The sequence below is a fragment of the Lynx rufus genome, unplaced genomic scaffold (genome assembly GCF_022079265.1).
Source record: "Lynx rufus isolate CCGP_SWC_20201006 ecotype Redwood Valley unplaced genomic scaffold, mLynRuf1.p SCAF_11, whole genome shotgun sequence".
Taxonomy (NCBI): Eukaryota; Metazoa; Chordata; class Mammalia; order Carnivora; family Felidae; genus Lynx; species Lynx rufus.
The window spans coordinates 34,265,678-34,290,665 of record NW_025814825.1 but is presented as its reverse complement, the minus strand read 5'-3'; the positions used below and the strand labels follow the sequence as shown (position 1 = coordinate 34,290,665).

Here is a 24,988-nt window from a genome sequence, read left to right as displayed (position 1 = left end):
GTTATAAAATAACAACACACACACACAAGTGAGTCAGAATAAATGCTCTCAATTCTTTGGGGGCTTCAAAGGATGGGCATTCACATGTGGCTGGGGGATCAGGAGAGGCTTCATAGAAGAAAGAGCATTTGAATCGTGAGGTAGGGCTGAGTTAATAATAATAATAATAATAAGCAGCCATGAACACGAGAGGAAGAAAATCTCAGAACACATTGTCAAATAATTAACAAACTAGTTCAGCCAAAATGGAGGTCCTGTCTTGATTTTCCAACCCTCATATTTGGCCACACAAGCTGACGTGTTCTGTAAGAGCAGTGGAACAGAATAGTTGACGCTGGAATATCGATGGCATGCATAGGTATGTATAGAAAGGCATTGAATGTCAGCCTAAGAAGTCTTCATCTAATAATTATGAAAGCAAAGATTTAAGAAAACTAATTTTAGTTAATATTGTCCCACATAAAGTTTTATTAGGAGCTCGGAGTCTACCCTCCACATAACACTGGGGTGTTTTAGCTGGAGCCTTTGGAAGAGAGTGTTCTCCTGGCTTGTTCAATAACCCAGACGTGAGGTTAACAGTGAGTACTACAGGCCCACTCTGGTGGTGACAGGGCAAGACCTGGAGAAAATATCAGCGCTGTCTCCCCTCTTGAGGGTAACACTGGGAGAGTGTTGTGATGACCAGATCTACATTGATTTTTTTCTTCAAGAAGACCAGGTACAAGACTGGGGATATTTGCCCTAGCAACAGAGGGTAGGAAAGCTCCAAGATCCAACGCAGGAAGTCAGGTCCAGTATCAAGGAAGACTAGGGATAGTTCCATGGACGGATGACATGTAGAGGCGTTGGCCAGGGTTATGAGACCAGGGAAGAGGGTCAGGGGTTGATGACCAAGGGCTCTGAAGCAGCAATGGCAGCAGAGGCCACAGTAACTAAAACATGTCTAGGCTCCCCTCACCCTTTACCTTGTTTCCCTTTAGACTTCTGATCTAGCCACGAGGCAAATGCACAAGTTCTAGAAGGCGCTGGTACAGTATAAAGTTTGTTCCATACGGAGAAAACTACTGAGCTTCTCACTAGTAAAACAGCTCGGGGCGGGGGGTGGGAGGGTGGGGAGCCAGGGACCTGGTGGCTTAGTCCATTAAGCGCCTGACTTTGGCTCAAGTCATGATCTCGCGGTTCGTGGGTCTGAGGCCCACATCAGGCTCTCTGCTGTCAGCACAAAGCCTGCCTGCTTCTAATCTCTGTCTCCCTCTCTCTCTGCCCCTCCTCCCCCTCTCAAAAATAAACATTAAAAAAAAAAAAAAAGCTCTGGTTTCTTCTACCTATTAAATAGGGTAGAAATAACCTGCCCTTCTTCATGGGATGTTCATGATGCTTGGATAAAATGAAAATGTAAGGAAAAAAGTGTAACGGAGTTTAATCATTTTACAACTGCACCTACATATTGATAACCCAAGAATCAACCAATAAAGAGCAATACCTTCCCATGCCCTCAACACTACCCTAGGCCCTCTGAAGAGATTCAAAATATACTTAAATGCAAAATCAAATTTAAATATTTGGGAGAAATTTACTCAGATTTAAACTGTAGTATATTTCTTTTTTTTTAATGTTCATTTATTTTTGACAGAGAGAAAGAGAGACAGAGCATGAGTGGGGGAGGGGCAGAGAGAGAGAAGGAGACACAGAATCCGAAGCAGGCTCCAGGCTCTGAGCTGTCAGCACAGAGTCCAACACGGGGCTCGAACTCACAGACCGAGAGATCATGACCTGAGCCAAAGTCGGACGCTCAACCGACTGAGCCAGCTAGGCGCCCCTAAACTGTTGTGTATTTCAAAGCAACTTGGCCCTGGGCCCTTTCTGAGGATGAAGAGACAATACCCCTCCCCCATCCTTTTATTTAATTAACAAATATTAGCCAACAAATATTTATTGACTGTCACTATCAAATTCAGTGGTTGCCATTTCATTCCCACACTGATAAGTGTCAGTTACAGGCAGGCAGGTAGAAAGAATTAAATTTTAAAAGCTGCTCTTTTAACACAAAGATACATGGTCTTTCATTTTAATCCTGTTCTTGAAATGTGCAAATTAATCCCCATATTACCAAAGAAGCTATTTTTAAATCGTATGTGGAAATAAAATAAAAAAAAAGAAAAACGTATCTGAGAGGTCAGTCACCACATCTTCGAGAGTAGCAAAAATGAAAATAAACATTTTACTTCTTTTTCCCTAAAACTCACATCCACCCGAACAGAAACTGGTTTCACTGACATGTCTAATTGTTCTCAATGTTTCTTGCTAAGTGATAGTTTAGAGAAAACCTTTGAAATCTCATATAAATAAGATGGGATATGTATTTGGAGATGGCATGACGCCCTTTTTGATCTCTTGAAATTCTATTTTTTAAACCCTGTGGTGATGAATCAGGAAACAAATATAATCCCCAAAAAAGTGGGTTGTTTATTGCAGTTTCTCTAAAGATAAGAGATAAGGTTAGGTATATACAGAATTGTACCTATTTTTTCAAAACCTATTTTCTATTCTGTTATGGAGAAAAGTATAAAAAGAAGTGAATAACACCAGCTGAACACCACTAAAGAAGAAACAAATACGAAGGAGTCCTACCTTAAAGTTGCTTCAATGGGCAGCTCAAAAGACTGAATCTCAGCCAGGACATTCTCGTAAGTCTGCTCCAGGTCTTCTTCCAACATTGCTCCACATGCCCCTGATTTTCCAACTGCAGACATCGTATTTTGAGTGTGCAAAACGGTTGTAATTTACAAAAAGCAATGTGGGTTTTGTTGTAATTATCACAAGCGTTCTCCCTTGTTCACCCAGAGTAGCAGCAAAGGCTGAGCTCACAGTCTGACTTCATGCTATCAAAATCTTCGCTTCCAAGAATGTTGCACAGCTGTTGCTGTCCAGTCTCTACTTATAACATTTTACTTATTATTAACCTTGACACAGTTCAGAAAGTTCCTGCCTGATGTCTGCTATGTTTATTTATTTGTTTCTCAAAGATAGTGACTGCAACCATATAAAAAATTACTACATAGTATCGACTTGTCAGGGCACATATTTTAATTATTTGTGCTAAAAACAGAATACAAGCCATGCTCCTACTTATTCTTGTGATTATACCCTTGCCAACAAACCCAAGTAGGTAGCTTGTCCAGGAAAAATGTAACCTCTTGTAGGATATGATTTTGGAGTCACTGGGCTAGTTCCTTGGGTCCCCCTGTCCGCCACTACTCCACCATAGTCACTGTTGTGTGTCCGTTTACAGAGCCATTCCTTCTTCCGTCCCCAGCTCAAATCCTTGTTGGTCACTTATGCATCACTGTGAACGAGTCTGCCAGATCCCTTCCGCAGAATAGGTTTTGATGGAGAGAGGGAAAGCGCAAAGATGCCGGCATGGGAAGGGGACAGGCTGTCACTGAGAGGAAGAAAGAATGCAGAAAATAAAGGCCCAAAATATCAAGGGCAAGTGTGGCCTACAGCCAGCCTCAAGATGATCTAAAATTAAATGGCACATTATTTCCCATTACCATTTTCATTAGATCTTCCTCAAGCCCAAGTTTAACCTCATGCTTTCTTGCCCAGTACTAGAAAGTTGGTATTTAAAGGGATGGCTAGTGGGGTGCCTGTGTGGCTCAGTTAAGTGTCAGACTTCGGCTCAGGTCACGATCTCGCCAGTTCGAGACCTGAATGGGGGGCTCTCTGCTGTCAGTGCAGAGCCTTCTCCATGTCCTCTGTCTCCCTCCCTCTCTCCCGCTCCCTCACTCGCGCTCTTGCTCTCAAAAAGAAATAAACATGAAAAAAGTAAAATAAAGGGATGGCTAGCAACATTCTTCCGTATGAATCTTTTTTTTAAAGTTTTTATCAGATTTTTAAATTTTGCTCTGTAAAAAATTTAAAGTTCTTTCTCCTAAAAATGTAGTGTTTATATAACCACAAGGCATATGTCATCAACTGCATCAGTTTTTCATTCCTCCCTGCACCCAGACCCTTGCCAGTACTTCACCAAGGGCACAGTGTTCCCCCTTGACCCATGACTCTGGGCTTAGCCTGTGACTTCGGCCGGCCAGCCCTAAGGCACGGGGTGAGAACTCTGAGCCCAGGCCTTGTGAGGCCTCACGTATTTCTCTCTGTCCTCACCCACCTCTGCCATCACCTGGGAGCGCAGGCCCTGGCTAGCTCGCCGGCCCAAGGAGGATGAGAGATACATACATTCACAAAACTGGATTCACAAAACTGCAGAGAGAGGCACATACTCCCGTCCAGCAGCAGCAGCTCGATGTGAAGCCGCCCACCCAAACCAGGGTGAGGCCAAATGTGCCCCCACTGAGCCACACACACAGGAGCAACAATAAATGGTTGCTGTCTTCCCCCCACTGAATGACGGTCACTCGGCAGGGGCAAACCAGCACAGCCCTCTTCACTCCAGCCCCACCTCGGCCTCACCTCTCTGCCCCGCCGGTCCTCCCCCGAAGGATGGAACGAAGCAACAGGAATATGCCTCCCACAATTTCCCCCCGCAGGAAGTGGTGATGCCCTCCTTCAAGACCTGACATGGAACAGTGACCTTCCACCTTGTGTTAAAGTCATTTGTGTGGAAGGTTTTTCATTTCTACGAAATTATCAGATTATTTCAGAACAGAGCGTCTATTTTATTCACATCTGTGTTCCACGTAACGCTTAACACACTGCCCTGTATGAATGAACGGCGGCAAAAGTGACAAGCTTAAGAGTTACCTCTGCCTTGTTAGGAAATGCTGGTCCAAATTATGCCAAACTCTGACAGTTCCACACTGAATTTATCAGAATCTGAGAATATGTACATGCAAGGTGAGAGATCACTTGGTCATAAGAGGACGTCGGTCATCCCTGTACTATGCTGTAGAGAACGATTCATAGGTGATGCCACACACCCATGAACATATACCTGTGATGACCCATCCAGCCCTAAGTAACATGTAGTTAAAAAACTACATGGATTCTTCCCCCCACCTACCGCAGATTTTTATGTTTCAAATTTACAGGAAAGTTAAAGAACCCAACAAACAGCCATATACCCTTCACCTGATTCACCAATTGTTAACTTTGCCACGTTTGCTTTCTTTCTCTCTCTGTTTATTCAAGGGGATTTTACAATGTAGGCATATGCTTTTACTATATGTTGTAAGAAAATTGTATTCCATTATTGTTTCGATTTATTTTTTTTTTAATTTTTTTTTTCAACGTTTATTTATTTTTGGGACAGAGAGAGACAGAGCATGAACGGGGGAGGGGCAGAGAGAGAGGGAGACACAGAATCGGAAACAGGCTCCAGGCTCTGAGCCATCAGCCCAGAGCCTGACGCGGGGCTCGAACTCACGGACCGCGAGATTGTGACCTGGCTGAAGTCGGACGCTTAACCGACTGCGCCACCCAGGCGCCCCATGTTTCGATTTATTTTTAAGAGAGATAAAGAGAGAGAGAGAGAGAGAGCACGGAGGGGCGGGGTGGGGGGTGGGGGGAGGAAGTCCGAAGCAGGCTCTGTGCTGACAGGAGCCAGCCCAACGTGGGGCTGGAACTCATGAACCTCGAGATCACGGCCTGAGCCGAAGTGGGAGGCCCAACGGACCAAGCCACCCAGGCACCCCAGAAAACTGTATTCCTCTAAAGAGAGTATTTTTTAAACAGTAATAGCTTATACTACACAGCAGCATAATTAATAAATCACAATAGCTTTGACTTATTGTCACCGCATGACCCCATTCCTACTACACAGTGCCGTCATCTGCTTCCTGCGCAGCCAGCTCCCCCAGGAGATTCAAGGTCTTTCAACCTGTGCCCTCTGCTCCTCAGCGCTCCCCACCCCTCCTCCACTCCCACCCCACTCTCTTCTCCTCCCGCTTCTGTTAAGTGCATTGTACCTCTGCCTCTTACTTTCTTCTAAGCTGTGTAAGACACAGGCAACAACTTCCTGTTTCCACTGGCTAACCAGCATCTTCCTTTTATTCAAAACTTTCCTTGAGTGCCATTTCCTGCCGGAAGTCCACACAGATTGAATGAGCAGGAGACCATCTCCTCCCGAAAGTAACAGTTAAGAAAAACAACCTCCCCTATCCCATAGTGCTGACAACAAATTCACCAAATAAGGAAAAGAAAAGGAGGAAATGGAAACATTTTTAAACAGCTATATTCCAAGATGCCCATAAAAGAGAATGGTGTGTGTGTGACTGGAATGTTCCCGGTCTCCACCCTTAACCTCTCCTCCCAGCTGCGGCTCAAACTGTTTGGACTACTTCCTAGGATCAAGCCTGACCACCGACTGGAGACATTTAAGTGGCCAGAGGCCAGTGGTTCTTGTTCCTCCCCAACCCCAAGGCAATGCCTAGAGACATTTAAAAAAAGAATTCTTTTTTTTTTTTTTTAATTTTTTTTTTTTCAACGTTTATTTATTTTTGGGACAGAGAGAGAGACAGAGCATGAATGGGGGAGGGGCAGAGAGAGAGGGAGACACAGAACTGGAAACAGGCTCCAGGCTCTGAGCCATCAGCCCAGAGCCCGACGCGGGGCTCGAACTCACGGACTGCGAGATCGTGACCTGGCTGAAGTCGGACGCTTAACCGACTGCGCCACCCAGGCGCCCCTAGAATTCCTTTTTTAATGTTTATTTTTGAGAGAGAGATAGAGAGGGCGAGAGCAAATGGGGAGGAGCAGAGAGACACAGAGTCTGAAACAGGCTCTAGGCTCCAAGCTGCCAGCACAGAGCCCGATGCAGAGCTCGAACTCACCAACAGTGAGATCATGACCTGAGCCGTAGCTGGAGGCTTAACCAACTGAGCCACCCAGGTGCCCCCTGGAGGCATCTTTTAATGCCAGAACTAGAGGTGGATGCTACTGACATCAGTGGCTAGACGTGCTACTAATACAGTATACAGCACCGTCCCCCACAACAAACAATTATCCAGCCCAAAATGCCAATAGTGCTGAGGTCGGAAAATCCTTCCCTAAGCTGATCTTTAAGACACATCATCAGATTCTGCGTGGTGCTGATACAGGCCCTGTGACTGAGGCCCCCGAGTGGGCTTTTTTCTTCCTCTGAAACTGAGTCTCTGTCTTGTTAGTCTACTAGGAACCCTAGCCCCTCTAGAACCAGAGACCTTAAAAAAAAAAAAAAAAAAGGTTACTATTCAAATACAACTTATTGAGGGGCGCCTGGGTGGCTCAGTCGGTTAAGCATCTGACTTCGGCTCAGGTCATGATCTCACGGTCTGTGAGTTCGAGCCCCGCATCGGCTTTGTGCTGACGGCTCAGAGCCTGGAGCCTGCTCCGGATTGTGTGTGTGTGTGTGTGTGTGTGTGTGTGTGTGTGTCTGCCCCTCCCCTGCTCACACTCTCTTTCTCTCTCTCTCTCAAAAATAAATAAGCATTTAAAAAAATTCAAATAAAACTTATTGAGTACAAAGGTTTTGGAAAAAAACCTCAGTCTTCTTAACTTTATTTTTGAATAAAATTATCTACTTTACTTATTTTTGAATAAAAACTTTTCAGAAGAAAAAAAAACCCTCAGTCTTTTTGAGGTAAGCAGAGATTGGGTCCCTATTGTTGTTTTGCTGCTATTGTTACTATACCCACAGCAATTAACACCATGGCTAGCACAAGTTACATGCTCAATAAATATTTGTTCAATAAATTATCTTGACACAGCAGTATAGTGCTTTGTAAGTAACAGGCAACGAATAGATATTTATTCATGATTATCACAGAGTTTATCTTACAAAAGCTACTTCAAATAAAGTAGATAAACGTTGTTTTAGTTATATTAGTATTATTTTTCAACATTAGAAAGCCTGTCAAGATACTCAGTTAAACTTTAAGACTGCAGCATTATTATTGTTAGGGTACTCACAGCAATAGGGTTTGTTATAAGAAAGTTAGTTTTTCCAGAAATATCTATGGCATCCAATAGTGGTTCCACAGGGCCATTCTATATTTTTTTCTATCATCTTCAAAATTCAGGATGTAACACTTCATTACAAAAAGCATTTTGGTCTTTCAGTGGATTGGTATTTTCTCAATAAGCTACATTCTTAATGCGCTTTGAAAAATAAAATTGTTTTAAAAAATCTGTTCTAGGGGCGCCTGGGTGGCGCAGGCGGTTAAGCGTCCGACTTCAGCCAGGTCACAATCTCGCGGTCCGTGAGTTCGAGCCCCGCGTCGGGCTCTGGGCTGATGGCTCGGAGCCTGGAGCCTGTTTCCGATTCTGTGTCTCCCTCTCTCTCTGCCCCTACCCCGTTCATGCTCTGTCTCTCTCTGTCCCCAAAAAAATAAATAAACGTTGAAAAAAAATTTTTTTTTTAAAATAAAAAAAATAAAAAATCTGTTCTAAATTTCTGCTATAACTCAGCACATTTTTCTGTTCATAAAATCTTCGAGGCCATGGTGTTTCTGTGAATGTTATAATATCATTACCATTATCTGAGTTTCTATTCCCTGGAACATGCCATGGTTTTGGATGTCTCTGAACCTTTATACATGCTGCCTCTTTTATCTAGAATACCTTCCCCACACCTGTTTTCTTGTCTGTAGCACGGAGAGGATAATAGTAACCCCCACCTCATGGCTGTTGTGAAGGTTACATGATTCTTAAGCATTTATTAGGTAGAGCACTCAGGAGGGTGTGGCACCTGATGAGCGTCAGGGTCCGCTGCTTCTATGACCTCTGAGGCTTTGTTCCCACCTTGTTGTACAGATTTGCTACTATCCCCCATAACTTTTTTTTAATGTTCATTTGTTTATTTTTGAGAGAGAGAGAGAGAGAGAGTAGAGGAAGGGCAGAGAGGGAGAGAAGGAATCCCAAGCAGGCTCCATCCACGCTGTCAGCACAGAGCCCAATGTGGAGCCTAAACCCTAAAACTGTGAGATCATGACCTAAGCTGAAGTCGCATGCTTAACCGACTGAGCCACACAGATGCCCCCTCCCCCATAACTTTTTTGAGCATGTTGTCTTTACCAAAGCTCTGATCCCTTAGTATTATTGTTTTTGTTATATATTTATCTACCTCACTGGACTACAAGCTACACAAAAGCAGGGTATGGGCCTTATGCTTCTTTATAGTCAAAGCACTCCACATGATGCTGGGCGCACAGCAGGCCTGGACTCAATGACTGCTGAGGGACTGGAAGGCTTAAGAATGATGGAAACAACACTGGCCAAAACAAGTATGAGAGGGTGTCCACTGCTTGATTAAATTGCTATTTTTCAAACAAAAATTGATATTTTCCAATTTGACAAGAACATTCTAGACTAATTGTCTTAATTCACTGTGATTATTCCTTTTCTTTATCTCCAAGCAAATCTGGGTTTCGTTAAGAGGCAGCAAAGGCAAAATCTCTAATGTCTCAGTTCTCAATAAACCTAATTGCTATAGTAGAAGTAGCTTCACCACGTGCATATTTTGAACTTACACCTCTTCTGTTCGTTATGATTGGGTCTTTTGATTGAAAAATTTTAGGGCGCCCTTGTTGATCTTTTCCCAAATGTAAGTCTTCAGCATTTGAATCCCGGCCAAGTCTCAGCCCTATGGTCAGAGAGCTAGATTATGGCGCCACCTCGTGGTCAGTTTTTGGCACATAGTCTGTTAAAACTGGCTCTTGCTCTTCCAGGTTTTTAACTGTTTATATTGGTAATTGCAAAACGTCGTGAAAAATCACTAAATATCTTGTTCTCTTTTTTCTAGCATTTCTGGCAACTTTTCAATGTGTCATTTATCCTCCATTCATCTAGTTCAGCGCTCTTCAGCAAAATAGAGAATTTAAAGACATGCTACAAGGCCTATTATCATGCTCCCAAAGATACGCTTTTCTCCCACCAGGAAACAAGGATCTTTAAAGTGAGAATTCAGGGCGTTCTTGGGTGACTCAGTGGGTTTCGCGTCTGACTCTTGATTTCAGCTCAGGTCATGATCTCACAGTTGGTGAGATCCAGCCCCACATCGGGGCTGAACCTACTTGGGATTCTCTCTCTCCCTCTCTCTCTGTCCCTACCCTGCTTGTGCACGTGTGTATGCTCTCTCTCTCAAAATAAATAAATAAACTTTAAAACCGGAAGTGAGACTTCAGGACACTAACTTCTTCAGGCCATGCTAGGAGAGGGTGGGCCACCGTGAGCCCTGCCTGAGCCCCTGCTTCCACATCTGGTAGGCGGCCCTTTGCCCATATTCTTCTCAACAATCATTCTCTTTTCCCTCTTTTGAAACCAAACAATTCCCTCAAAAATATGGTTTCAGGCATAAAATAGGAAATAGTACTAAACAAACGGAAATGTTTTGCTTTAAATACTGAAGCCATTTGTTTACATTATGAAATACTTTGCATTCAAAGTCCATAATTGAAAAGAAACATGAATCATCAATCACAAGGGGACTTTATAGATAAGAAATAAGCACTGGCCTGAACAATTGTATTAAACACGAACAACTCTTGTTGGGAGCTTTTGCTGACTCATTTTTCAGGAAGTGGGTTGTCCAGGGAGATTTTTACGGGAGGAACAATCGACAATATTTTCATATTAATAACCTCCAGTTACTTTATTGTTCTCAAAACTTTTGTTAATGAGTATTTTCCTGTTCGGTGAAGAAAAAAACATTAATCAAAAGACAAAGCCTAATCTGATTTCTTTTTATGTATTCTGGATTCTTGTCTTCTGTGATATTAAATATATTTAAGTAAGAGTTGTAAAACAACCTTATTCACTGAGCATAATATCAGGAACTATTTTGAATCTTTTTTAAAAAACAGATGCGCTACAGCATATATTGGATACGTTACGGGGACTGATTCCAAACTATCATTTTGGATTCAAATCCCCTTCAAGCAACAGCAATGTTTCCATTTGGTTTGGTTCCTCTTCTGCCCCACTCCTTCTGAGATTTCTCTCAATTTACCCCTCAGTTAAGGGACAGTGTGAGCTCCTCGAGACCAACTAAAAGATTAGGCCATTCACACAAGGTCCCCTCAGAAAACAAGGTCTCCAGCAGGACTGTAGAGAATAGACAAGGTCAGTGTGTTCCATGGAGACTCCCAAGTGCACACACTTTTTGGTTCATCCACAAGCACTGGGCCTCTCTCTCTCTTAGCTCATGAATGAGGGTTTGTGACACGGGGCTTAAGTCACCTGCCTGTGGGATTAGGGGAAGTAAATTGTGAAATAAGATTATTGTGTGATTATGATTTCTGTTAGTATAAACAATTCTCATACTTGTCCTGATTTAACACAAATATATTTCCCACAACATGCTCCTGCCCCCACCGGCCCCATAGATCCCGCCCCCCCCCCCCCCCCCCCCCGCAAGCCCTGGGGAGAAAGCCTCACTTTATGTGCACAATGTAGCTTTCCTTCTGCACCAGGTGATAAAGTGGGGCCGGTGAGGCAGGCAAGTAAGAGAATCAAGTAGGTTTCTGTGTAGTGCGTCAGTTACACGCACAGACCACAGACGCTGGAGTTGGACTGCCTGGGTTCAAATCCTATCCCTGCTACTTAGTAGCGATGTGACCTTGGGCTCTTTTCTGTGCCTGGAGTCTCCTTATCTACATAAAAGACAAGCTCCTATCTCATAGATTTGCTGGGGAGATTAAATTAATTAATGCAAATAAGGTCTTCAGAACAATGCCAGGAAAGTAAAAAGCATTATAGAAGCATTAGTGTTATGACATTGACTGCTTAATAAGGAATGATGTTATGAACCACTGAGGGTGATTTTTTTGTGTTTTGAAAATCAACCGCCTTATAATTTTGTTATGACGAGTAGTGCTGTTCTCTTTTCCAATGGACACATGTAGATGTTTCTCTGATGCTCAAAGATCAGAGTTTTGAAAATGTCAGTGACCCATAAAAATGTTTAGGAAACTAGTGCTCAGGTGCTTATTATAAAGTGATTTCCTGTGTACTGATCTTTATATTTTGTTAATTTATGTATTCATCTTTTAAAAGAAAACTAAATATTTAAGGGGTGCCTGAGTGGCATCTATTGAGCATCTGACTTCAGCTCAGGTCATGACCTCCCTCGCAGGTTCAAGCCCTTCATCGGGCTCTGTGCTGGCAGCTCAGAGCCTGGAGCCTGCCTGGGATTCTGTCTCCCTCTTCCCCTCCCCTGCCTGTGTGTTCTCTCTCTCTCTCCCTCTCTCTCTCTCTCTCTCTCTCAAAAATAAACATTTAAAAAGAGAAAGAAAAGAAAACACTGTATTTAAGAACCTACTACGTACCAGGCCCTTGGGGAGCCCACAGGTCAGTGGAGAAATTCCTCCTTTATTCCAGCTGGATTGAGAGCGGGAGCAGAGGGGTCTGGGAGTGAGGCACCTGCTGTCCACACCCAGGATGGCACATACGCTTTCTGGAAGAATCCACGCTTGCTGGGTGGGTCTCAGAGTGACGCCTGAACACAGATCCAACTCTAGAGCTCAAAACCAATGTGACATGGCCTCCCTGGTTCAATGGAGCTTCAGAACCCAGGACCATGCTTTTTACCTGAATCCTCAAACCTTCCATTCTGTGTATAGCCCCAGGAATAACCACCTGTCTGGGGTATCCCAGGCTCCTGGAGTTTATTTTTGGGAGTGAAGAAAAGAATCAACATTAGAAAAAGAACCCCAAATCTTGGAAAAGAGCCTCTAAAGAAAAAGAATCTGATAACAAGCTGCCATTTTCTTACGGTTTTCCTTCATATCTCCCTCAGCCTCCTTCCCAAGTTTATTTCTGTCAGTTTGTCCCTTAAATGTAGTTGTTTCCCCAGAATCTGTCCCCAGGTGTCTTTTCTTCTTACTCTAGGCTCCTGTAAGTTCATCTTCCACTTGTGTGTTGATGAGTCCCAAATCCAGACCTACAATTGTACCTATTCCCTGAGTTCTAAATTTCATTTCCTTTTTTTATTTTATTTTATTTTATTTTAGAGACAGAGAGCACCAATGGGGAGAGGGAGAGAGGGAGGGAGACAGAGAATCTTAAGCAGGCCCCACACTCAGTGCGGAGCCTGACACGCGGCTGGATCCTACAACCCTGGGATCCTAACCTGAGCCGAAAATCAAGAGTTGGACACTCAACTGACTGAGCCACCTGGGCACCCCCCCCCCCAACTTCATTTCTAACCCCCTACGTAACATCTCTACCAGAATATCCTGTCACTTAGCACTTGACATTCAATATGTCTAAAACTGAACTCACAACTTTACTGGCCATTTGGGCTGCTATAACAGAATACCGTAGACTGAGGGGCTTAAACAACAAGCATTTATTTCTCACAGTTCTGGAGGCTGGAAGTCCACGATGAAGAACCCAGCAGATTCAGTGACTGATGATAGCCTCCTTCCTACTCCATTATGGCCATCTTCTCATTGTGTCCTCACATGGCAGAAGGGGCAAAGAAGCTCTCTGGAGTCTTGTTTTTAACAACACTAATCCTATTCATGAGGGTTCAACCTCATGACCTAATCACCTCCCAAAGGCCTCACCTCCAAATACATCACGTTGGGGATTACATTTCACCATATGAATTTGAGGGGACACAGTCTATTAGCATGCTTCTCCCACTTTAAGCCAGTCTCCATAAACCAAATACCTACCTATTAATAATGATGCTATCCCCAAAACAGATATTCCCAACCTGCTCTTGCTCTCCAGATCAATCTCTGCCCATCTCTGATCCATTAACTTTGAGCCTGGTCACCTCTGGGCCTTTGTAGATGCTGTTCCCTTTATACAGAATGCCTTTCCATCTGCCTACTTTGTGCACAAATGTCTATATATTCTTCAAGACTCAAAACAGTCCCCTCTTCAAAGCCACTCTAGGTTCTGGGTCATACTTCACATGGGACATAATTTAGACATAATTGCAAGTACATATTTTATTTCCAATACTAAGTATGAGTTCTTTGAAGACCACCTCTGGGCCTTAGTCACCTTCATAGTTCTCAGAGTACTTACCATAGGACCTCATATGAAGAAGTCATCAATATATGTTTGTTGGAATAATCAATTAATTAATGTAAGAAAAAAGAATCCGTGTGTTTTGACAAGTTGTGAGTTATTTTTCTTCCACTCATTCTTTGTCTTCATATCTCCCATTACCTATTATCACTTCTCTGGATTGCTCACCACTCAGAAATTTTGATGTTGTAAACCGTCTGCTTCACAAAATGTTTTGGAGTGTAGTTGGTCTATAAGTCCTGACACAATCTGGCTCCTTACAGGGACACCTATTGTGGAGTAAAAACTGAGCTAATGACTAATGTGAATTCCTTCACTTCAAACACCATATGATAAAAAGAAAAGTTTCCATTTATACCAGGTTTTACAGGGTTATGGTTCAATAGGTGATCTGTATGCTTCCTTTTTGCTTCTAAACACATGTGTTCCTTTGTTTCTCAGGAAGTAATCATCATGTAGCCATGGAAATCAATGAGTGCAAAGGAAATGTTGCAGGGGAATAACGAAGCCAACTAACTCAACTCCACAAAAGTTGGTCACATCCTAAAATGATTAAAATACAACCATCCAAAAGTTCTTAGAGGAAGTGTTAATTGGTGCTTGGTATTTTGACAATAACTGGTTCAGTAATAAGAGCATGTCAAAAAGTCTAAAGCATTTACAAAATATTATCGAGATGAGCGAACAAATATTTATTGAGTGACTCCTATGAACTAGGCCCTTTCACATGAATGCCCTCCTCTTATTATCTCAACAGCCCTATGGAATAGCTATTTTTGGTATTATTTCCATTCTACAGATTAAAAAAAGCAAAAACCAAAAACCTTAGACTCAGAGGTTAAATGACTTGCCCAAAGACTAGTAAGTGAGAGAGAGCACTAGCAGGAACATGCTCTTCCCACCAATCAGAATTCATCTGAGGGATGAATGATGCCCAGCTCCCAAGCTCTCAATCTCAAGAGGGAGAGTCTCAAACAGAAGAAACCGCCCCCCGATGAACTTTCCACACTCATGAGATTCAACTGTGTCTTTCTTTGCTTAACCAGGCACTTGCAAGTCATCAACATCACATCCATAAAACTCTAACACAACCATCTTATTGTTCTTTTTTGCACAAATTTTCTAATGTTAAAATTTTCATAAAAGTCCAAAGTTGTGTTATACAGAAGTCTGTTTTGTAATAATGCTTCAGTGAAAACTGACAGTGGTAACAGTGTTTTAATTTTTATTTACAGTCTTAAAGTAATGGAGTTTATTTCAGGGAAAACCTATAGACTCAGTCTCGTTTATTTATAAGACATACCTTATCTTTTGTTACAAATTATATTAATTTAAGTCCTATGACTGTTTGGCATAAGTTTATCACGTTACCCACTTGTTTGACCAACTGTATATAGTTCAACATGAAAAAGGTCTTTTAGAAGTGCCAGGTGTATAAATTCAACTGCAAAACTTTGGTCACATCATTACTGACAGTGTTAGAAATGAATATGTCAAACAAAACTTTGAGATTTGCTTTATCATAACCAACCAATCATTGTCATTTATTCTATTTTTTAAATGTTTTTATTTTAGAAAGAGAGAGCATGCATGCAGGGGAATAGGGGTAGACAGAGAGAGAGAGAATCTCAAGCAGCCCCACACTCAGCATGGAGCCTGATGCAGGGCTTGATCCTACGACTTTGGGACCATGACCTGAGCCAAACTCAAGAGTCATACACTCAACTGACTGAACCATCCAGGCACCCCAACTACTGTCATTTATTGAGGACCAGTTTTGTGCTTAGCACTATGCTAGGTTCTGTGAAAGAGCCAGAAGAAATACGTGAAAATGTAATTGGTAGGAATTACGTTAAGCATCAGGTCCCAGAGAAGAGACTAGAATGCCCTTTGTTCTCTCATGTAAAAGAGTCCAAATATGGACTAGGACCGTCGGGGGCAACTCCACAACACCATCGACATTCAGACTGCATCTATGCTTCAGCCTTCTGTCTTGAGCATGCGGCTTCCACGCTTAAGGTCATCCAGGATGAAAACACTGCTGAAACTCTAGCTACCAAGTCCTCAATTCAGGCAGCAGGAAGGAAGGTGGGGAAATGTCAAAAAGACTGGAACCATACTGTCTTGATGATTACGGCTTTGTAGTACAGGTTAAAGTCCAAGACTGTGACACCTCCAGCTTTGGTTTTCTTTTTCAACATTACATTGGCTATTCAGGGTCTTTTCTGGTTCCCTATAAATTTTAGGACTGCTTGTTCTCAGCTCTGTGAATGTTGGTGTTATTTTGAGAGGGATTGCATTGAATGTATAAATTGCTTTGGGTAGTATCAACATTTTAACAATATTTGTTCTTCCAATCCATGAGCATGGAATGTTTTTCCATTTTTCTGTCTTCTTCAATTTCTTTCATAAGCTTTCTATAGTTTTCAGCGTACAGATCTTTTACCTCTTTTGTTAGATTTATTCCTAGGTATTTATGGTTTTTGGTGCAATTGTAAATAGGATCGATTCCTTGATATCTCTTTCTGTTACTTCATTATTGGTGTATAGAAATGCAACTGCTTTCTGTACATTGATTTTATATCCTGTAACCTTGCTGAATTCATGTATCAGCTCTAGCAGTTTTTTGGTGGAGTCTTTCAGGTTTTCCCCGTAGAGTAGCATTTCATCTGCAAAAAGTGAAAGCTTGACTTCTTCTTTGCCAATTTGGATGCTTCTTATTTCATTTTGTTGTCTGATTGCTGCTAAAAGGCAACCGATGGAATGGGAGAAGATATTTGCAAATGACATATCTGATAAAGGGTTAGTATCAAAAAGCTATAGGGACTCCTGGGTGGCTCAGTTGGTTAAGCGTCTGACTTCGACTCAGGTCATGATCTCATGGTTCATGGGTTTGAGCCCCGTGTCAGGGTCTGGGCTGACAGCTCAGAGCCTGCAGACCACTTCAGGCTTTTGTGTCTCCCTCTCTCCCTGCCCCTCCCCCACTTGTGCTCTGTCTCTCTGTCTCTCTCTCTCAAAAATAAATAAACATTAAAAAAAATTTCTTTAATCTAAAAAGAGCTTACCAAACTCAACACCCAAAAAAACAAATAATCCAGTGAAGAAATGGGCAGAAGACATGAATAGATACTTTTCCAAAGAAGACATCCAGATGGCTAACAGACACATGAAAAGATGCTCAACATCACTCATCATCAGGGAAATAAATATCAAAACCACAATGAGATACCACCTCACACCTGTCAGAATGGCTAACATTAACAACTCAGGAAACAACAGATGTTGGCAAGGATGTGAAGAAAGGGGAACCCTTTTGCACTGTTGGTGGGAATGCAAACTGGTGCAGCTGCTCTGGAAAACAGTATGGAGGTTCCTCAAAAAATTAAAAATAGAACTACCCTTTGACCCACCAACTGCACTACTAGGAATTTATCCAAAGTATTAAAAAATGCTGATTCAAAGGGGCACATGCACCCCAGTGTTTACAGCAGCGCTATCAACAATAGCCAAGTTATGGAGAGAGCCCAAATGTCCATCAACTGATGAATGGACTAAGAAGATGTGGTTGAAAATCAACCACTGCATTGCTGCACGTGCCTTATAAGGGCGGTTTCAGTGGAGAGTGGGACTAAGAGAGGAGAAAAGAAGAAGAATTGGCAACAGCAAGCAGATACAATATTTTTAGGAATTCTGCTATAAAAGGAAAGAGAAGAACAGAGGGAGAGAGAAACTGGAAGGGGAAGGGGAATTGAGAGAGTTTGTTTTTATGATGAGAGAATACTTACACAGTACTGGGAAAGGGAGGGGAAAATTGATGCAGAGGAGGGTGGAAGATTGCCTGTAGCACGGTCCTTGACTGGGTAGGCAAAAGGGGTGGAATCTGGTGTGTACATGGAGTGGTTAGCCTTTGTAAAGTGTATATGGACAGTGGGGAGCCTGGGTGGCTCAGTCAGTTAAGCGTCTGACTCTTCATTTCAGCTCAGGTCACGATCTCATGGTTCACGAGATAGAGCCCCACATCGGGCTCTGCATTGATGGCACAGAGCCTGCTTGGGATTCTCTCTCTGGGTCCCTCCCCTACTCACACACTCTGTTTCTCTCTCAAAATAAATAAATAAACTTAAAAGAAAAAACAAAGAGTATACGGACAGTTCACCCAGTAGAGCAGGAGGGAAGACAGAGTCTATGAGCCCAGATACTGATAGATGGGTAGTTGTGGTTAAGGGAGCTTATGATGGAGTTTTCTTCTGATGGCTTCCATATTCTCAGTATATAGGAAGCAAGATCATCATGACAGTGAGGATGGGGAACGTGTGGTTGAAGTATTGAAAAGAGAAGAAAACGGCGTAAAATCATCCCCTGCCAGTAGAGTAAATGAATGAAAAGCCTAGGGAAAGATAGTTTGGTTGCTGGGCAGCTGGAAGAGTCCACTAGAGATGAATGATCCGCAATTCAAAATGAGACCAGTCAGCTTGATGGTGCATTTTTCTCCAGCTTCATTCAACTGTGTGGAAAGGAGCAGGGAAAAGGTGAATTTAATAAAGGTTGTAGTTTAGCTAAGTAAGCTTAACCAAGTGGGAGAGGGACAAGGAAATCGAGAGTATGTTCAAGGAAGTGATGAAAAATTTGACCACAGATTTAAGCTGAGTAAGGAGGGAAGTGAGGACATGAAAAGAGTAAGCGGCAGTGAACACAGTTGGATTAATAGATCTTAGGTTCCAAAGGGGTTGAAGGATTGTTGAAATTCACAGAGTGTTTCAATGTCCACAAATATAAGCCTTAATGATGTCCAAAAATGCTAGAACTCAGGGGCTTGCCAGTGTGAGCTCCCACATAAACTCACCCCAAAATAAATAAATCAGGCTTCCTTAGCAAAATAAGTCAGAGAAAGAGAAATGCCCTAGGATTTCACTCCTATGTGGAATTTAGAAACCAAAACAAATGAACGAAGGAAAAAAAAAGAGACACACATACAAACCAAGAAACAGACTCTTAACTCTAGAGAACACACTGATGGCTACCAGAGGAGAGGTGTGTGGGGGAGATAGGTGAAATAGGTGATGAGGATTAAAGAATACATTTATCATGATGGCCACTGAGTAATAATATATGGAGTTATTGAACACCATATTGTACACCTGAAACTAATATAACACTGTATGTTAGCTCTACTAGAATTACAATTTTAAAACTTAATGGAAGTATTTTTTAAATAAAATAAATAAATCAGTCTTCTCCCCTCTCAGTGACGGAGAGAGTGACCTCATAATGTGGCATGATTAAATCCTGTTGCTGGATTCCAGATTTTCACACACTTCCTGCCATTTCCTGCAAATGGCAAAGTAGAGATTCCAGTGGGCTCTCTGACATGGCAGAATGCCAAGTCAACCAAAGAATCTCTCATTTCTGTAGCCTGAAGGGAACTGAACATCAGATCTCAGGCAGTCTATTGTGTTAATCAGATTTCAAAGCAAGGTCACATCTGTTTTAAGCTCTCCCACAGGAGCTAGGTTACTCTTTCTTGAGCCCTCTCTTGCCTCGGGTGTGGAATGGAGTGATAGACCAGAGCCTCCCTGGCCAAGCTCTTTAGAAGGAACAATGAAGAGCCTAACGCCTTGGACACGCATAAGAAGAGAAAAGAAGCCCCAAATCAAACATCTCAGGAAAGCCATTCTTTCTGAGTGGAGCGCCCGGGCTCACTCTCCTACAGCCAGTATCAAGCGATGCTCTCCCAAGCTCTTCAATATGACTAACATCACAAAATATCTTAGAATCAAAAGGGCATATACACAAGTCATGCTGAAATTCTTTCTCTTCGTCTCTACCACTGAAAACTCAAAGTTTCTTCTAGTGTCTAAAATTAGTGACTCCATAGTCAGGCACTTTCAATTTCCCTTATATAAAGTCTCTTGTCAGGATTTTAGGACTTTAAACCTTTGTCTTGAGTAACACAGGCTTGGAAGAGAGGAAATGGTCAATTAATAGCCTCCTTTCCCCCCACCCCTTTCAGCTTTTTTTTTTTTTTTTAATCTCCCAGCAATAAATATAACACCAATTCTGAGTAAATGTGAGTTTATTTGGTTATTAACAAACAAAGCCAGCAAGTAATGTGTTCTGCTTTCCTGAAATTAATAAAAAAAAGATGTAAAAAGTTTTAAAAAGTTTAAAATAAGCAACAAACACTACTCCTCTTTCACTTTTTAGTCAAGTTGTACATACCTACAATACCTGTCACCCTTCACAAACCCCAGATCCTATAAAAGGTTGAACTTAGATTATAAGGTAAAGATTTGCCATCAGAGAATGGAACTGAAATCAGAATGTCCCGCTTCTGTGAGTTTAAGAAAAAGCCTTAATGGTTCTTTTTAGTGTGGGGTTTTGGGTTGAGTAGTATTTAAAGCACTAAACTGTCTCTCCAGTATTTGAAGGGATTAGGTTTAGAGTTCATTGTGTTGACTGTCTTTTGAAAGATTAGATAGTTTAGTTAGGCTCCTACTGACCATGTAAATGTCTCAGTGTTTATTGACTGTCTGCCGTCATTATCAAAGACTCTGAACACAATCGACACCTTGTAAACAGAAATCCCATTATTTTTGTGGTACTGATAAGATTTACTGAGGATTTGATTTTTTCATGATTGACTAGCCAGTTAAAAATATTAATACAGTACAGGAGAGCATGATAAATGAGTATGAATTCAGTCAACAAACTTGCCCTTTTGTTTGGAAACTACTATCTCATTTTGCTTGTAGATTGTAGAAATAATGATCTGTACAGTACAGTGCTCTGTTTAAAACCACTTCTTGGGGCACCTGGGTGGTTCAGTCAGTTCAGTGTCCAACTTCAGCTCAGGTCATGGTCTCATGGTTTGTGAGTTTGAGCCCCGCATTGAGCTCACAATGCTCTCAGCACAGAGTCCACTTCGGATCCTCGGTCCCCCTCTCTCTACCCCTGCCCTGATTGCGCTCTCCCCCAAAAAAAAAAATATTTTTTAAAATAATAAAAATAAAAACTTCTTAAATGCATTTGGATGTGTTATATGCATTTCTACTAACCCTTCAATGATTCACAAAGAGATTTATGGCTTTTTTTTTTTAAGAAATATGTCTTAAGTTTTTCAGCACACGGAAAAATTCTATGGATAGTGTACTAATTTAGTTCGGGAATATTATAAGGGCCTGTTTGTTGAGGGGTCTAGGTCTGCATTTAAAAATGTTTTAATCACAACAAAATTTGGAAAGGCAAGCATAGACGTGCTGCATTTGACCACAGGTAAAAACCCATGGGATCAATGTTATTTTGATTCTGAATTTGGTGATGACTGCCAGGGAGTTGCCATGCAAACTTCCTTCCCCACCTCCAGGAAGGTTTGTGAAAGATGTGAAAGATGGGTAAAGAAGTGTGCCTTCCCTGGGGACCTACACAGCAAGGCTTCAAGAAAAGATGACTTTTGGCAGCAGCTTCACGAAAGCGAGGAGGAGCCTTGCTGCAGGAAGCACTGGAAGAGATCTAATGTTCAACAGAAAACAGAAAGGCAGAACTGGGATTAGACAGTTTTGCCTGAGAGATGTAGAAACGGTGCCCCCCCCCCCCCGATTGCCTCAGAATCAAACATAAACTACTTCAGATAAAACACCGTAACTTTACAATTAAGTCCCAACACAGCCTACCAGCCTCCTCAGCTCCCGGCCTTTGATCCCAGCCTTCAGGCCGCTGGCCTCTGTTTTTGCTGCACCCTGCTTCCTCAGCACCTGATTTGACATGCCACCTGCTTCCTCACCTCTCCTCTCTAGCGCCCAAATGTCAGCTCTTCTGTGATGCCTTCACAAACTCCCTCAGGCAAATACCTCACTTGCTTCACCGTCTGCACAGATTGCTATCATCTCTGTGTGCCCAGCTTCCCCACATCTGTAAGCTCCTACAGGGCAGGACAAATCTTATGAAAGCCCCTCAGGGTCTAGCACATACTATGTGCTCAATAAATGTATAGGGCAGGAAGAAAGAAGACACATACCCCTGCCTTTGCTCACTCACCCGCCTTTTTCCCTTCCACAATGAAACCTGCCCATCAGTGAAAAACCAACTGTGTTTTGAAGACATCCCTGACCAATGATTTCCCACCTCGGTCTAAACTCCCATAGCACCTAAGTGAGAATTACACAATTGACACTTAACGGACTTGTGTCCTCACCCTACTTGTGTTTTTGTATCTATGTGCTATTTCCCCAACCACAATCAAAGAGCTGTTTGGGGGGGAGGGGGGGGGTGGAGTCTTTAACGTCCTCACATCACCCACAATGCCTAGCAGTGCTCAGTGGAGGGTCATTACCTACCAAGTGTTTGTTGATGAAGGAGGAGAGAGGAAAGGTCTGAAAGGTAGCCAGGAAGGTGATTTTAACAGGCTCCGTGAAGGAGGGCACATTCAGGACAGCCCAGGCCCAGACAGAGGATAAGCAATGAGGAGCAGCAAGCAGACTGCCCCTAAATAATCAACCCTCAAAAGGAGACAAAGTAAGTCTGCCAGGTGTTTAACAGGGGAGGAAGAAAAAGGCCTGCACTTAAAGCTAATGACAAGCCAGAGTGTTGCAAATAGGAGCAAATGTCCACAGTCAGCTGCTGGAGTCAAACCAGGCAAAAAGAAAGTCCAAGAAGTGAGGACTTACTGAGCATTAATTATGTGCTAAGCATCTGATATACATTCTTTTCTAAAACATCTTTACTGAGGGGCGCCTGGGTGGCTCAGTCGGTTAAGCGTCCAACTTCGGCTCAGGTCATGATTTCGCGGTACATGAGTTCGAGCCCCGCGTCGGGCTCTGCGTTGACCGCTCAGAGGCTGAAGCCTGTTTCAGATTCTGTGTCTCCCTCTCCCTCTGACCCTCCCCCGTTCATGCTCTGTCTCTCTCTGTCTCAAAAATAAATAAATTTAAAAAATAATAAAACATTTTTATTGAGAGGGGCACCTGGGTAGCTTATTAGGTTGAGCATCCAACTCTTGATCTTGGCCCAGGTCATGATCTCACAGTTCATGGGATCGAGCCCCATGTCAGGCTCTGCACTGACGGCTTGGAACCTGCTTGGGATTCTCTCTCTGCTCCTCCCTCTCTCTGCCCCTTCCCAGCTCACTCTGTAAATAAATAAATATGTCATAAATAAATAAATATTTTTAAAACATCTTTATTGAGATATAATTTACATACCATACAATTCAGCTATTTAGCCAAATTCAGTGCAATTCACTGGGTTTTAGTGTATTCAGAGAGTTGTGCAACCAAAAGCCCAATCAATTTTAGAATATTCTCATCACTCCAAAAGAACCCTGCACCCACTAGCAGTCACTCCCCATTTCCCTCATAGCATCCTTCCCCACTCTCCCCGCCACCCAATCCCTACCTCCAACTCTAGGCAACCTCTACTCTGCTTTCTGTTTCTACAGATTTGCCTATTTTGGACATTTCATATAAACGTAATCATACAGCATGTGGTATTTTATGCCTGACTTCTTTCACTTAGCATAGATTTTAAGGTTCATCCATGTTGTAGAGTGTATCAGAACTTTATTGTTTCTTATCGCTAAATTGTATTCCATTGTGTGGATATATGACATTTTATTTATCCATTCAGCAGTTCGATGGACATTTCAAATGATTCTTGACGTGCATTCCTTCATTTTTTCTCCCCAACACTTCTGGGAGGCAGATATTTGTGTTCTCATTTCACAGATGAGTGAACTGAGCCTCAGAAAGGTTAACTACCCTGCCCCTTCATGTAAATAACGGCATTGAGACTGAACCAAGTCTGCCTGAGTCCAGAGCCTCTAAGTTCAATCACCACCTGTTATTTGGCAAACACTGTCAATGGGGGCACATAGATCATGCCAAGTTCCAAGCACTCACAGACATCACTGATGTTCCCCACTGAGCTATAAATTTTAAAATGTGAGGGGCGCCTGGGTGGCGCAGTCGGTTAAGCGTCCGACTTCAGCCAGGTCACGATCTCGCGGTCCGTGAGTTCGAGCCCCGCGTCAGGCTCTGGGCTGATGGCTCGGAGCCTGGAGCCTGTTTCAGATTCTGTGTCTCCCTCTCTCTCTGCCCCTCCCCCGTTCATGCTCTGTCTCTCTCTGTCCCAAAAATAAATAAAAACGTTGAAAAAAAAAATGTGATAGTTGTGTGACACAGCAGAAAGATCATGAGCTTTGCAGCTAGACAGTCTTGAATTTGAATCCCACATACTAGCTTTGTGATTTGGGGTAGACTGTTTAACTTCTCTGAGCCTGTTTATTCACCTATGAAAATGCAGTTAATTCGTACCTTGCAGGATTAAATGAGCTCATAAATATAAAGTACTTGACATATAATAGGTAATCAAAATATTATTCTTTTTTTGCAGTGATAATCAAATCAAGTAAAACACACACACACACACACACACACACACACACACACACACACACTTCCCTCAGAGAGAGGAATCTCAGGACGCTGGTTTGGGATATGCAGTAGTAAGAAATCCAGTCAGAAGTCTCCAATGGTAGGCAGACACAGATAAGAGGCAGGAGCTCAGGTGAGGGGTCAGGGCTAGAGATATAGACTTGGGGGTTATCAGCATGGCACTCAGGGTTGAAGCTGTGACCACTATCTGGGTTGAACCGGGCAGAAAGTAAAGAAATGAGTCCAATGCCTGAGCCTTGGGATGTCCACAGTTAATTCCAGGAGAAAGAATAACAAACAGTAAGGGTTATAGAATTTGGAGGTATGTAGTTATACCAGTATGGCATTTAATTTTGAAAGCCAAAGAAAAAATATATATTCAAGAAAGGAATAAGAGGTAGGGGAGAACGTTGAGAAGTTTATGTTGTAGAGACGTTTGCAATAATGAGAACTGAAAGCAGACCACTGCATTTTGTAGTCAGGCAGTCAGTGTGACTTAGATCCTGAGTATCCATCCAACCATCCATCCATCCATCCATCCATCCGTTCCTTGTTCATTCAGCATTCACTGAACACCTGTGGTG

The 24,988-nt window shown here is 42.5% G+C and overlaps 1 protein-coding gene across 1 annotated transcript in view; it reads right to left on the bottom strand.

The window, feature by feature from the left end:
- The window catches only part of EXOC6 (exocyst complex component 6), a 229,691-nt gene extending 225,972 nt beyond the window's left edge, over window positions 1-3,719 (bottom strand). Inside the window, exon 1 of the mRNA XM_047073175.1 lies at window positions 2,632-3,719. Within this exon, the coding sequence (XP_046929131.1) occupies window positions 2,632-2,753 (122 nt within the window). The 5' untranslated portion in view covers window positions 2,754-3,719. The remainder of the gene's footprint in view (window positions 1-2,631) is intronic.
- Between the last annotated feature and the right edge of the window lie 21,269 nt (window positions 3,720-24,988).